This window comes from Tamandua tetradactyla, chromosome 6 (assembly GCF_023851605.1).
Source record: "Tamandua tetradactyla isolate mTamTet1 chromosome 6, mTamTet1.pri, whole genome shotgun sequence".
NCBI lineage: Eukaryota > Metazoa > Chordata > Mammalia > Pilosa > Myrmecophagidae > Tamandua > Tamandua tetradactyla.
The window spans coordinates 15,516,638-15,531,020 of record NC_135332.1 but is presented as its reverse complement, the minus strand read 5'-3'; the positions used below and the strand labels follow the sequence as shown (position 1 = coordinate 15,531,020).

Sequence of the window (14,383 nt, the reverse complement as noted above, 5' to 3'; positions counted from 1 at the left end):
ACCCTCAGGGATCCTTCTCCTTGGGAAAGAATTCTTAGTCCTTTGTTTTGTTCTGAAGGCAGCGACCAGGTCTTTAAGGTCTCAATAAAATTTTTTGTTGAAGGGATTCTGCCCAGGGTTTATTGCCACTTTTGCCTGGGGGGAAATGAGGTCAGGGTCAAAGTACTCTATGTTGAATATTCAATTTTTTTTTCCTTAAAATAAATTTGTTTTCAGGAAATGGGCCTATATGGGGAGACACAACATATCAAAGTACTAATCTACCTACCAGCCCCCAACTGCCCTCTTTTCTACTCCTTCAGAGCATGCTCATCCAGGCCAAGCTCCTTTTTAAAGGCCCAGAGATGGGGAACAATTTGCCTAAAGTTACAGCAAGTTGTTTCTGAGTTCAACATCAACTCTGGTCTCCGTCCCAGCCCAGTACTCTTGCCTTGCCCCTGCACTACCACGACTGACTAATAGGGGGCACTCGTGACAGGCTCCTGGGGGAGTCGGGAGGACATCCCCAAGGATGCTTATTCACACCCGCTGGATCAGTGGGGAGGAAGGCTGGGGTCAGGTTATGAAAATGAAATCAATTCTCCTTGGCCTGATAAGGTTTTCTTGTCCGAGCCTGGCTGAGCCTGAATCAACAAGGTTTTGAGAAGCCTTGCAAAGCCCCTGCCAAGTGGAGAGGAGGGAATGTCCTCTAGGCCTGTTCTCTTAAGAGTTCACTGGATTCATAATCTCCAGTGATTCATAATCCGCTGCAGGGAGTGTTTTTGTATGTAATTCAAACAGACCCTGTTTTTCATCCCCCCCCCTAGGTGGGTATCCTGCTGGGACAAGTCTGAGCTGATGACAGCCAGTCCCTGGAGGGCCTTGGGGTGACCTCAGGGAAGGGCACCGGCCAAGTGCAGAGGGAAGCTCTGGTCTCCAGGGCCCAGGAGTGGACTGGCAGCCGGCCCAGCCAACTCCTTACCCTCAGCTGACGCCTTGACATAGCAGGGTGAAGGGGGCTTGGGAGGGCAGGAGAGGGAAGTGCAAGGGCTTCCTTCACAAAAGCAGCCCTATTTTCACAAAGGTCCCTGGACATTAGTTAGCCAGTCTTCTTCTCCCCTGGACAACTGACCGCCTGACTTCCTCCCATACCAGGCCTGATGTTCTATGCCAAGACTACAGGGTGGGGGTGCAAAGGAGGGAAGGAGACCCTAGAGCAGACCCTGCTAAATGAGGAGGAAGTCCCCTTAGGCTTCACCAGGGGCTCCCCTCCACATCTCTGCACAGACACCAGGATGGGGACACCACCCAACGTTTAATCTGTCAAATCCTGTGTCCAGGCCAACTCCTCAGCCTGGCCCTCCAGCCCGCAGGCCACATCACAGTCTCTCATGGGTCCCTTCATCCCAGACTTCCAGTCAGTGTGAGGCAACCTGTGGTGGGGGCAGCCTGGGCCAGCTGTGGCTGCCAAGGGCAGGGGCTGGGTCACTTGGGAAGGAGGACGGCAGGAGGGCCCTGAAAGAGGGATGAGCTCTTTGGAATTGTCTCGAAGACAAAGTGTGATCACGCTGAAGGCATGCAGTTTGGACTGGAAAGTTCATTGTGCTGAGTTGTGGGAGTAGTCATGGGTGGCCAGCTGAGCAGAGTCAGCTATGTCAGACCCAAGCCTTCCTGGGCCCCCGGTTGGTGGAACCCAAGGGAAAAAGTCAGAAGAATCCACTCCTGGATTCTGCTGGTTGGAAATACCTCTGAGCCTTCGGAGGGCAGCATCCAAGGTCCCAGCTCCTGGCCAGGTCTCATTTGTGAAACCTGTTCCAAGCTCCCTGGGGCAGCCCTTGGCCACAGCCTCTGGTGAAGCAACTGACGTGCCATTCCTGGGCTGAGACAGTGGTCACTCACTAACCTCAGGGCTCAGACAGTGGTCACATACATGATCTCGGGGCACGGCCGCTTGCCAGGACCATCTGTGCCCTCCAGGAAAAGTTCCTGCTCCGGGGCAGCCTCCATGATGGCTCCTTCCTTCTCAGCCTGCCTGCCCTGCCTCTCCTTCCTCTGCAGGGCACAGAAGCTGCCGCCCATGAAGAGGGCAGCCGAGATGAGGATGAAGCTCGACATGTAAAAAACATAGCTGAAGTTGTTGTTGGTGGCATCCAGCAGGAATCCTGGGGGACAGAGAGCAAGTCAGGCCACTGCCCAGGGCTCCTGGATACTCCCCTCCCCACCATACTATGCTCACCACAAACAGGGACTTTATTTTTGTTTCTCTTTGTCCACAGTGCCAGGAGGCATAGCTGGCACCTGGAAGGTACTTGATAAAGATCATTGTTGGATGAAAGGAGGGGAGGAAATGCTTTATCTACTTTGGCCTGGGGCAGGGAGAATTCTCAAAAAATTTTGGCCAGAGGGCAACTTAAGGGGTGACTTCTCACCCTTGGTGGCTGGGAACCAAGAAGACTGGACTAGTGGAGACTGGGATGTTTGCACAGCCACCTCCCAGGTTCTGCCCAGACTTCCTCCTGTGTGCTTTGCTTGGAGAACTTGGGGGAAGGCTCTCCCACTGGACTGGAGTCGACCTGCTGGGTCTTACTGTATTAACCGCCCCGACATGCTGTCTGTTGCCTGCATCCTGGCACCAAGCGCTTTACAAACCTTTTCTCATTTACTCTGAATGAAGCTCTCAGCTGCAGCCCACACCTAGGTCCTCTCATGTGGATCCCTATCGCCATGTTCTGTACAAATCACCATCGTAATTACAGACAGGTTCTTTAATTCCTGACCCCTCCTCCAGAAGGGAAGCCCAAGGGTGGAGGGGCCGGGTCTTGGTATTCAGCCACACCCACCTAGGGACTGGCACAGGTGAATTCCTGATAGGTGACAGGCATTCTTTTCAACATTGTGCAGACCACATTGTGGCTCAGAGAAGGAAAATAACTTGCCTAGGTCCCCACAGGCAGGAAGTAGGAGAACCTATGTGAATATGTGACTATAACCTCCAAATATTAGGATGTCAATCGTAGCAAGCACCTACACAGTGCCACTTACTATGTGCCAGGGTCTCTGCTGAGCTCTTTGTAACTCCTAATCCTTACAACAAGCTGATGAGTTTAAGATGCTATTATTACCCCCCACTTTCCTGATAAGGAAACTGAGGCACATAGAGGAAGATGAAGGACCCTGGTAGGTCTGGCACCCACACCCCAAACACTGACTGGGGCAGAGGCTGCAGTGTGGTCCCTTGGGGTGCTGGGAAAGACAGACCCCAAGCTCCTGCCCCTGCAGGTGCCAGAGGAGCCCCCAGTCTGTCCAGGCTGTGCCCTGTCCCCATCCCTTGTCCCACCTCCACCATCAGGGCTACCCTCCCTTCCCAGGGCCTCACCGGCTATCGGCGGGGAGATGAGGATGGAAATGCTCTCCAGGATGGTGAAGAGGCCCAGGGCACTGGAGAACCGGTCCATGGGGACAGTGTCCATGAGGACCTGGAAGATGAGGGCGCCGATGCAGCTCATGGACACGCTGTATACCAGGCAGTAGCCCACCAGCAGCCAGAAGTCGGCCGACACCGTGCACAGCAGGTTGGTGAGCCCGTTGAGCAGGACCGCCAGGCTGAACAGGTACATGCGGTGGGCGGCGAAGGTCCTCCAGCCCGCCACCAGCCCGGCCAGGGGCCTCAGGAAGATGTTGCTGAAGCCGATGATGGAGATGAGCAGGGCAGCTTGCTGCTCCTCTACCCCGTGCTGCATGGCGTACGGCACCAGGAAGATTTGGGGGAGCGGAAAGCCCACAATCATCCACACCATACCCAGCGTCACCACGCGGTAGCGGGCGTTGTGCCGCAGGATGTCGAAGGCCAGGTGGCGCTGGACGGTCCGGCCGCAGGCCACCAGGCAGCCAGGCACCTGCGTCTCGGAAGGCAGAGGGGGACCTTCCCTGGGCTCAGGGGCCACAGTGGTGGCCACGGGCCTCAGAACAGCCCCGCAGACGCAGCAGTGGAGAAAGACCCCACCGAAGACAAGGAAGGTGCCCCTCCAGCCCAGGTCATCCAGCAGGTAACGGGAGAGCAGCGGCCAGAGGGTGATGCCCAGGGAGACGCCCATCGAGGCCAGTGCGTTGGCCAGCACCCGCCGGCGAATGAAGTAGTAACCCAGCACGGTGACACTTGACTGGAAGCCGAAGCACATGCCGAGGCCTGTGGTGGGAGAGGGAAGATAGGCTTGCGGGCACCCTGGGGCCTTCCACCTGCACCTAGAGTGGGGGTCATGGGGTCATCTCCCACCCCTGCCCTCCTGCGGTGCTGGGTAGCCCTGCCCCACTTCCAAGTCGCCAGGTAACCTGCCTTGCCACCGTCCTATAAATGTCCCACCCCTCAGCTCCACCCTCCCGGGGCCGCCAGGGGTAAGGGGACCCTGGCTTTCCTCGGCACAGAACGATCTTTTAGAAACCTAAATCAGATTAAGTCCCTCCCCTGCTTAAAACCTTCCAATTGCATTTAGAAAAAATCCGAGGTATTTACGAGGGTTCGAGGGACATGTTGAGCTCAGATCCCATCTCAGGCTGCTCCCTAAGCTCGCCTCCACCAAGCCACAGCAGACCTCTGTCTCTTTCGCTGGACACCAAGCTGCTGCTATGTCACGACGTTCCTAGTGGCTGCTCTTCTCTGCTTCCCCTAGACTTTCTATTAGTCTCAACCCAGATGCCATCTCCCAGAGGAGTCTGCCCCAGCTCCCCAACCCTAGTGAGACCCACCCCCACCAGTTCCACGCCAGCACCGGCACAGCTGGACATGGCTGAAGGAAAAGCTGGTAACCACACCATGGCCACTGACCTCAAGCAGGCCCTCAGATTGCCTCGTGATCCCCTGGGGGAGTTCCTTTGTCCACATGCTCGCTCACCTTCTCAGATGACCTCATCGGGCCTTCTTCCTCTGTGTGACCCCAGCACTTCCTCCCATCCTCGCCCCCTGCTGGCCACCTGCCTTCCTGCCTGTGAGACAACCTGTCCACATCCCCAGTTGCAGCTGAGGCCACCCGCCGTTCCCCACTCTCCTGCACCATCCATTTTCTCCTTTTTCCTACATTGGTCTTCTTCACTGTTGCTTTTCCCATTAAAAACAAACAAACAATGGAGAGACTGGAGGGAACGCCTGAAAATGGAGAGCTGTGTTCCAGTAGCCATGTTTCTTGAAGATGATTGTATAATGAAATAGCTCTTGCAAGGTGAGTGTGTGACTGTGAAAATCTTGTGTCTGAAACTCCTTTTATCTACCGTATGGACAGGCGAGTAAAACATATGGATTAAAAATAAATAAATAATAGGGGGAACAAATGTTAAAATAAAGTTAGATTGAAATGCTGGTGATCAGTGAAAGGGAGGGGCAAGGGGTATGGTATGTATGAATTTTTTTCCTTGTTTTTTTGTTTCTTTTTTTGAATTGATGCAAATGTTCTAAGAAATGATCATGATGATGAATATAGAACTATGTGATGATATTGTGAGTTATTGATTATCAAGAATGGAATGATCATATAATAAGAATGCTTGTGTTTTATGCTGTTATGTTGAATAAAAAAACAAAAGTAAAACAGAAAAAAAAACTGTGCGTTCTCAAAATAGCAAGTAAAAAGTTATTACAAATATAAAAAAAAAAAAAAAAAACCTCACTTCACCCCACCACTCCTTCTGGGCTAACTAGCTCATTTTCTCTGGTTCCCTTCCAGCAAAATTCCTTGAAGTTATCATCTATATCTGCTGTACCTAATGTTCTCTTTTGAGCCTGTTCTAATCAGACTTTCAGCCTGACTTCTGCACCAAAATTGTTCTTATCAGGTCCTCAGCCTCCACGTTGCTAAATCCAAAGGACACATCTGCTTCTTGCCCTACTTGTTCCATCAGCAGCTGCACACGATCAATAGCTTCCTCCACCTGGCACCCCCTTGGCTCGCTTCCTTGAGAGACCACAACCCTCCTGATTTTCCCTCTGCTCACCTGGCCACTTCTTCCCGGCCAGCACTAAGAGCTGCAGTGCCCAGGGGCTCAGGACTCAGTCCTCCCTTTAGGACGGCATGGTGGGCCCTCATCTCAGGATTTTTTAGGTGCCATCCTCTTCCTGACTTCTGAACTGCTCCTTCCAGCTCAGAACCCCTCCCCTGATCTCCAGAACGACACCTCCAGACCTCATCCTCTCGTTTTCCAGTGTAATAATGGCAACTCCATCCTTCCAGGACCTTGGGGCACCTGCCATCACCCTTCGTGACTCTTGGATACCTTGAATTATCTTTGACTCATCTTTTCTGCACCTCACATGCAATCCTGAACTGACCATTTCTCACTTCCATCACGACCACCCTGGTCTAAGCCACAGCCACGACCACCTCCACATGCTCCTTCCCTAGCTCTTCTGCAGTAGGTTTCAACAAAGCAGCCAGAGTGAACCTTTAAAAATATCCAGTGGAGGACATCACTTGCACTTGCCCTTCTGCCCGTACCCCCTGAATGACTTCCTATCTCACTACAAAGCCTTTAAGGAAGTGAACTCCCCAGCCAGCCTCCACTCCACCTACTGGTCTCTGCCTACTGGCCACCTTACTCTACCTTGAACACTTAAAGCAAAACCTGTCCTCTGAGCCTTTGCACTTGCTAGTCCTTCTGCCTGGATGGCTCCCTCACCTCTGTGAGGGCTCTGCTCAGATGCCACCTTCTCTGCAAGGCTTCCTGACCGCCCTACCGAAAATTGTAGCCTCCCCCCAGTCCTGCTTTACTTTCTCCATTGGCTCTTCTAGAATGCCCCACCCCACCCAAGCCAGGCACTCTCGTATCTTTCTGGTCTCCTTCATGGCACTTGCCACCATCAAAATAGTCCCATTTATGTACTTGCTTATTGTCTCCCTCACTAGACTGTGAGCTCCAGATGATTAGGAGACATGCCTGCCCCTGGCACTTCTTGTAATGCACCTTACAATTCTTGACCCGGAGTGGCAGTCACCTGTGATCAATCCCGCTGTGATGTAGAGTTGGCTGAGGGTGCGGGAGAAGGAGCTGGCCACCATGCCGAGACTGGCCAGTAGGCCCCCCATCATCACCGTTGCTCGGCAGCCGATGCGCCCCACCAGGATGCTGCACAGGGGCCCTGTGGGAGGCGGGCAGGGAGAGGCAGAGATGAGAAGCCGGCAGGGAGGGCTGAATAAGGCGGTCTGGAGGGAATGGGGAGGGCCGTCCAGCAGGAAACAGCCAGTGGCTCAGAGGGCACGGGCCCTGCAGCCTACGGGACTGGCTTCTCATCCCCACCCTGCCACAGATTAGCCATGTGGCCCAAGCAGGTCCCGATCCCTCACCATGCCTCAGTTTCCTCCCCTAGAGAGTAAGGATTTGACTGGGGAATGACTAATCAGCTGGGACGTGAAGTGTCGTCAACATCCAGTATAACTTGACCAATATTACCAAGGGGTGGGCCAAGGCTTGGCCACAAGCACCTGAGATGGAGTCCATCAGGTGAACCGAGGCTGGTTCATGCTAGCTGTGGACACCACTCCCTTGGGATCTACTCAGAGGGGGCCCAGGGCTGCTTTCCCCCCTATTCCCAGGAAGGCTGTCAGTACAAATGCGCTCCCACAGGGGACCACAGCCCTCCCACCCCCGTCAACCTGTCTGATTGAGGGGCTTTGCCCACAGGGCCCTGGGCCACTCTGGGCCTCTTTGCACCATCTCTGGAGAGCTCTGGAGAAAATGGGGTGGGATTTCCCCTTCCCCCATCACCTCCAGTCACAGCCAAAATCTTATACCTAGCCTTTCGCTGCAGAGGGAGAGGGGCCTGTTTTCCCTCTCCCCACCCCCAACCCAGACCCAAGCCTGTAGAAATTTGCCAGTCCAGACTTGCTGCTCCTCAACATCTGCAAGTCCCATTCACCGAGGGCCCTGCCCCCAACCACAGCTCCCAGAGGGCAGCCACAGAGACAGGAGAGTGGGGGTGTTTCTCCATGAGGGTTTGGGGGAGAGAGGGGATGTATGGGTGTGGGCCAGAGTGGATATCTGAGTGGTATGGAAGTGAGCAGTCCATCTCCTGAGGTAATCAAGCAGAGGCTGGCCACCAGCTCTCTGTGCAGTTGTAGAGGGGGAGGGGAGGCTCTGGGGCAGACATGACCACTCCCCACACACCTTCCCCAGCCCCGATAATCTGGCCTGTGTTAGGAAAGGTGACATTGGGGAAAGCCCTGAGTCAGCATGAGTTAGGGGTGGACAGGAGCCAGCTAGAAGGCTGAGGTGCTGGGGTGGGGCACTGGCGGCATAGCGCCTCCCAGGCGGGGCACAGTGGGTGGATGGTAGCAGGGAGGAGGGGCCAGCTGAAGCAAGCGCACCTGCGCGAGGACAGCCAGGTGGAGCCCATTGGATGCCTACTCTGTCCCGGACCCCACTGTCTGTGGGGTCTCCCAGCCAGGGGTGGGTGCAGAACCCTCCAGGGGCAACTCCCTGCCCTTCCCCCATTGCTGAAGCCACCACATTCCAGCAGGAGCCAACCAGGAAATAGGGGGCCTTAAACCCTTGGGAAGAGGGAGCAAGGAGAAAGGGGAGTGGGCTCCTTGCTTAGCGCCCTCCATCGATCCTCTAGTCTCCCCTCCCAGCTGGAAGCTCCTGATGAGGGTCTCCAAAATTATAATAATTTATAGCCCTGTGCATTTCCATAGTGCTCAATACTTCCCAGTTCTCCTTTGGTCTTCCCCACAATCCCATGATACTCGGAGACATCACCTGTCCCCACCACCCCCTCCTAACAGTGGTCAAGCCTCAGCCTGCTGACCTCAACCCCTGCTCCATGCCCCCCCAGCACAGAGCACCCGGGTACACACACAGTGGCCACCAGAGGACTCGGGAATGGTGCCTGGCCTTGCATCCCAGGCACCTCCCTGCTTCCCCCACCCCCTCCCCGGCCCAGCCTCCTGCCGACACAGCCTGGTTCAGCTAGAATCCAGCCAGGCAGCCATCCCTGTGGAATCCAGGTGAAATCTTCAGACTTCACCCCACGAAACTGGGACCCAGGAGACCAGGGAGGCTGTGGCTTCTCCTAGCAGCCCAGCCTCCTCCTCCTCCTCCCTCAGCCCTTCCTCGGGCCACTCACCCCCCGCGTGGAGCACAGCCAGCAGGATGGAGGGGAACCAGGACGTCTCGCTGTTGCTGGCCTGGAAGTCGCGCTGCAGTAGGGTGAAGAAGATGCCGACGCAGGTGGGGAAGCCCAAGGTGAGGCCCTGGGTCACCAGGGAGGCCAGCAGCACCACCCAGGCCCAGGGGCCCTCAGCACGCTCCAGGGCCCGGACCATCCTCAGCTACCGCCACTGCCGCCACGGCCTCTGCCGCCACGCCAGCACCGTCTGGGCCACCTGCAGAGGGGACAGGATGGGGATGGGATGGAGCCTGCTGCCCGAGACTGCCGGCCTCCCCCTTGCCCATCTGCCGCCTTCCCTGGGCAGCTGAAACTCGTCCCTTCCTCTTGCTGCAGCCACAGGTATCAAAGAGGGGCACCGCCCCCTGGGAGGCGGCCAGAGGCCCAGACGTTAGCCCTGGCATCTCCTTTCATCCACTTCCCCGAGCCAGCCTGGCAGGAGGGGCAGGGCAGTCGGCAGTCAGTGGAGTAGAAAGGTGGGTGAAATTCCTTCTAGCTGTTACATCCCTTGGTGGTCAGCAGGTAGGGCCTTCTGGCCCAGCCTTGGGACGCACAGAGTCATTGCCGACCCTGGACCCATGCAGTCCTGCCGCCCCACAGGCATCTGAGGACGTTTTCAAACGTTCACGACCAGGCTTCCTGCACACAAACAGACTTTCGCAATGCCACAAGTGCAGCAAAGTTCACTGACGGTGCTGCTGCAGAGCTGGGCTGGGTGCAGCCGCGGGGTGGACACACAACAGTTTAACAAGGGCACTGAAAGAGAAACGGCTCTCACGGAGAAGGGCTGTTCTCTCCGGAGTGCTCTCTGAAACCGCCCCCACAGCACTCCTTTTACAACCAGCTGTGGCCAAGAGTCAGGTTCCCTAGTCATGCTGAGTAACGAGCTACCACCTGCCAGGTTGCTTCCCGCACCCCCACCCCCACGCCATGCAGACACACACCACGCACAGAGGCAAAGACCCACACGCAGACACGCACAGACCCATACTACACAGACACACAGACACGCACACAAACACATGCAGACACACTCAATACTACATAGAAAGACTCATACACACATATACAGAGGCACACAACTAGATACACACACAGACACATTTGGAGACACAAATGTACACTTACAGTCATGCACGGACACACGCTCAGACACACACACATGCATATCACACTTACACTAACACACAAGCAGATCATCCCAGAGACACGCAGAGGCACGTATTCTGCAGAGACATCCAGGCATACACAAAAACACACAGAGGTACACAGTCCTGTCCCCTGCAGACAGAGACACCGTCACATATGCTCACTCACAAACACACACACTGCCACACACTCTCACAGGCACTCACAGAATTACTCACGCTCACACGTGCTCACATACACTGTCATGTCTTACACACTCTCAACCACTCACACATTCTCACTCTCTGGCCCATGCGCGCATAGACTCCCACACACAGCATCTCGCACTCAATCTTACAAACACACGCCCTTCACATCCTCGGCCCAGAAGGCACAGCCAGTTGTCTCTCAGCTCAGTCACCCTGGCCACCTGACCTCAGCACAGAATCTGCCATAACCAGGCCGCCAAAGCCCCAAGGCCCCCTCCCCATACGCAGACCCTTTCCAACTCCCTCGGTGTCCTGCCCCCAGCTCACCAGCGCTCAAGGCCGGCTGGTGGGAGAAGTCTTGGACCCAGTTAAGCCAAAGGACAGGCTGATTTCGGGCCCGATGCACCCACAGCCTTCCTCTCCTTAGTCCCAGGTTAAGGGAAGGCCCAGCCCCAGAAATGCTAAACCCCCTCTTCCTGCCAAGCCGGGCGCCCCACACCTTCCCCCGCGGCTCAGCAGCTTTAAAACAGCATCTCAGCTGGGTCCACCCTAAACTGCCTCTTCAGAGGCTCCAATTGCTTCTCCAGTCACTCCCCTGGGCCCGAAGGCCTCCTCCCTCCCCAGAGGGGCCCCTGGGAGTCCTGCCTGGTGAAGGCCCCTCATCTCGCTGCCTCAGGGTGTGCGTGACTGTGCGTGAGCAGCGTGTGTGAGGAGTGTTTGTGTGAAGGATGTGGCTCCGTGGAGTGTGTGTGTGTGGGAGGGACACTGGACGCTCCTGCGGGGGTGGGTAGGGGAGGACCTCCTGTTCTGGCCCACGCAGGCAACACCTGGCCCACCCTCGGCCCGGCAATCTCCAGAAAGTGGCCTCTCACCCCCTCTAGAAGCTGTTCCCTCAGCAAACTGAGGCCACCGGGGCCACAGGATCCTTCTCGGTGCTGCCTGCTGTGAAGTCTCCACCCCCTTTCTCCAGAGTGGCCGCCTCCTCCCAAGATACTCCCCCACCTCCCCGCCCCCCTCCTCCTACCTCCCCTCCCCCTCCCCCCACCCCACGCCTTCCCGCCGTGCAGCCACTTCCTCCTCTTCCTCTCGGAGGGGCCTTCCTCCTCAGCATGGCTCCGTCCTGCTGGCCGGCAGCCCCTCCGCGGGCTGAGCCTGCACAGGGCCCTCCCACACTCCCAGCTCCGCCGTCTACACGCCCTTCTCTCCCTGTCCGGTGGTCTGGTGCCAGCCAGCCGCTCCCTCCGCAGGAGCGCTGCCGCAAGGCAAGTCCGGCGGGACTTCCAGGATTCGGCCCTGGCCCTGGCAGTCCCACTGGGATCCCGGCTCCCCGCCGAATTTCCCTGCTGACTCTAGCAGGGGGCACTCCAGGGTCATTCCCGTGGTCACCGTCCCCGCCACTGCCCCTGCCACCCCCTTCCCCTCCGAGAGCAGGGACCTGTCCTCATACCCCAACCTCTGCCATTGGGTGGGCTTTGCCATCTCCCACCTGGGTTCCCCGGAGGAGCGGGGACCCAGGCTCAAGGATGGCCTGGCTCTCTGCCAGGGTGGTCCATTCCAGAAGACTCCTGCAGGGGCCGAGAAGAGAGGCGGCTGCAGGCTCTGGCTTCACCTCTGCCCCAGCAGGAACGCGGTCTTGCCTTTGTCCTGGGAACCTTGAGTCACTGTCATCCGAGCCACCAGCCCCAGCTCTCTGCCCCCACCCCCCACCCCTCCACCCCCGGCCCAGACTGAGGCCACACCTTCCTGCCCAAGTGGCCAGGTTTGTGGGCTGGGAACAAGTTTAGGTGAGATCTCTGGTCCTTCTCTCGCCCATCCCACAAGACACCCCTCTTATGTTTTTAGGGGGCCCCCCAGCCCCTCAGAATCTTTTCTCTACCTCTTGGAGCTTGCAGGACCTGTTGGGCCTCAGAGAATTCAGAGACAGACCAGCCCTGAGGTCACAGGGTGAAGGCGGTATTGGGGGTTAGAGTCTTGCCTTCAAAGTGGAGCGGCTGCCTCCTGTCCCCATGGTAGGAGGGAACCGGGAAGGATGGGCAGCCCCAGCAGGCCCGGGACCCTTCCCAGACCCTCCACCAGGCAAACGCGGCACGGATCCCAGGACTCAGGAGCCAGCCGGCCCTCAGGATGCCAAGCCCTACACCCCGGGTCCTGGCCGAGGACCAGGAGGAGGTGGCCCCGGGGGTGAGTGGGCTGGGGCAAGTCGCCCTCCTCCCTTCTCCTGCCCCCCAACATGTCCTCTCCTCCTCCCCACGACCTGGCACGGCCTGGAGGGGGTTGCTCGGGACATAGGGACGTGGTGGCGCCTCCTCACCCTGACCCCATTCCTGCCGGTTTCTACATGGGTTTCCCACCCTTCCCAGGACCCATCTCCTCAGGGTGGAGGCGGAACCAGTGCTGAAATTCTGGGCCAAGGAGAGCAGCAGGGGGCTGTGGTAGGCCTGGGGTCCCCAAGTGTTCTAGTTTGCTAGCTGCCGGAATGCAATATACCAGAAACGAAATGGCTTTTAGAAAAGGGGAATTTAATAAGTTGCTAGTTTACAGTTCTGAGGTCAAGAAAATGTCCCAATTAAAACAAGTCTATAAATTGTCCAATCTAAGGCATCCAGGGAAAGATACCTTGGTTCAAGAAGGCCGATGAAGTTCAGGGTTTCTCTCTCAAGTGGAAGGGCGCGTGGTGAACGCAGTCAGGGTTTCTCTCTCATCCAGAAGGCACATGGTAAACACAGTCAGGGTCAGGGTTCCTCTCTCATCTGGAAGGGCACATGGTGAATACGGTGTAGCTAACTTCTTCTCCTGGCTTCCTGTTTCATGAAGCTCCCCGGGAGGCATTTTCCTTCTTCATCTCCAAAGGTCACTGGCTGGTGGACTCTGCTTCTCGTGGCTATGTCATTCTGCTCTGCTCTCTCTGAATCTCATTCTCCAAAATGCTTCCTCTTTTATAGGACTCCAATAAACCAATCAAGACCCACCCAAATGGGTGGAGAAATGTCATCACCTAATCCAGTTTAACAACCACTCTCGACTAAATCACATCATCCAGGGAGATGATCTGATTACAGATTCAAACATACAGTATTGAATAGGGATTATTCTACCTTTATGAAATGGGATTTTGATTAAAACGTGGCTTTTCTAGGGGGCATACTTCCTTCCAAACCAGCACAGCAAGCATCCCTGGCTCTGGAAGCTGGGCTGGGGCCTGGGGCAGCCCAGGACCTGGACAAAGAGACTCGACCAGCCCCTCCTTCACAGAGCTGCCACAGGCCGGCAGGGGTCCGGGCGGCCCACGGGCCGGGGTGCATCTCCCCAGGTGATGTCCTACCCAGGGTCCTTCCATCAAAGTCTAGAGCTTTAAGGGCCACATCAGCAGGGTCCCCAGGTGGGCAGGTGAGGGGAGCTGTGAAGAGGGCCCATCCCCTTACCCTGGGAGCGGTCAGAAGACGCCCCCCACTCCCACATACCCCTCAGAATCTTAGGTCCCTTGCAAGCTTCTCTCCCAACTAGCCAGCCCTTTATATGCATTCAGATTTACCCAAGTACTACAAAGCTACAGCAATCAAGATAGTGTGGTTCTAGCATAAGGATGGACACATGGACCAGTGGAATAGACTCAAGAATCTAGACATCAATCCTGGTATTTATGGCCCACTTTATGATAAATCAGTATCGGCTGATTTTCCACAAGGAAGCCGAGACATTCAATGTGGAAGGAATAGTCTTTTCACAAATGGTGCTGGGAGAACTGGATATCTACATGCCTCCTACCTCATACTACATACAAACAAATGAAGTCAAAATGGGTCATAGGCCAAAATGTAAGAACTAAAACCATAACTCATTGAAGAAAACCTAGGAGGACATCTTCATGACCTCGGATTAGTGGCATTTTGGATATGACACCAAAGCACAAGTGACAAAA

At 56.0% G+C, this 14,383-nt stretch overlaps 1 protein-coding gene across 3 annotated transcripts; it reads right to left on the bottom strand.

The window, feature by feature from the left end:
- Positions 1–1,883: 1,883 nt before the first annotated feature.
- On the bottom strand, positions 1,884–13,364 carry SLC16A5 (solute carrier family 16 member 5). Of its 3 annotated transcripts, none has more exons than XM_077163809.1 (5): positions 13,081–13,364; positions 9,086–9,344; positions 6,959–7,102; positions 3,356–4,165; positions 1,884–2,141 (listed from the first exon to the last, which is right to left on the bottom strand). In XM_077163809.1, exons 2-5 carry the CDS (start codon positions 9,282–9,284, stop codon positions 1,891–1,893), a joined length of 1,404 nt encoding a protein of 467 aa, XP_077019924.1. In that variant the 5' UTR covers positions 9,285–9,344; positions 13,081–13,364; the 3' UTR covers positions 1,884–1,890. The 3 variants fall into 3 exon arrangements, with proteins under 3 accessions (XP_077019924.1, XP_077019923.1, XP_077019922.1); XM_077163808.1 differs by lacking the exon at positions 13,081–13,364 and adding an exon at positions 10,792–11,448; XM_077163807.1 differs by lacking the exon at positions 13,081–13,364 and adding an exon at positions 11,337–11,444.
- Positions 13,365–14,383: the final 1,019 nt, after the last annotated feature.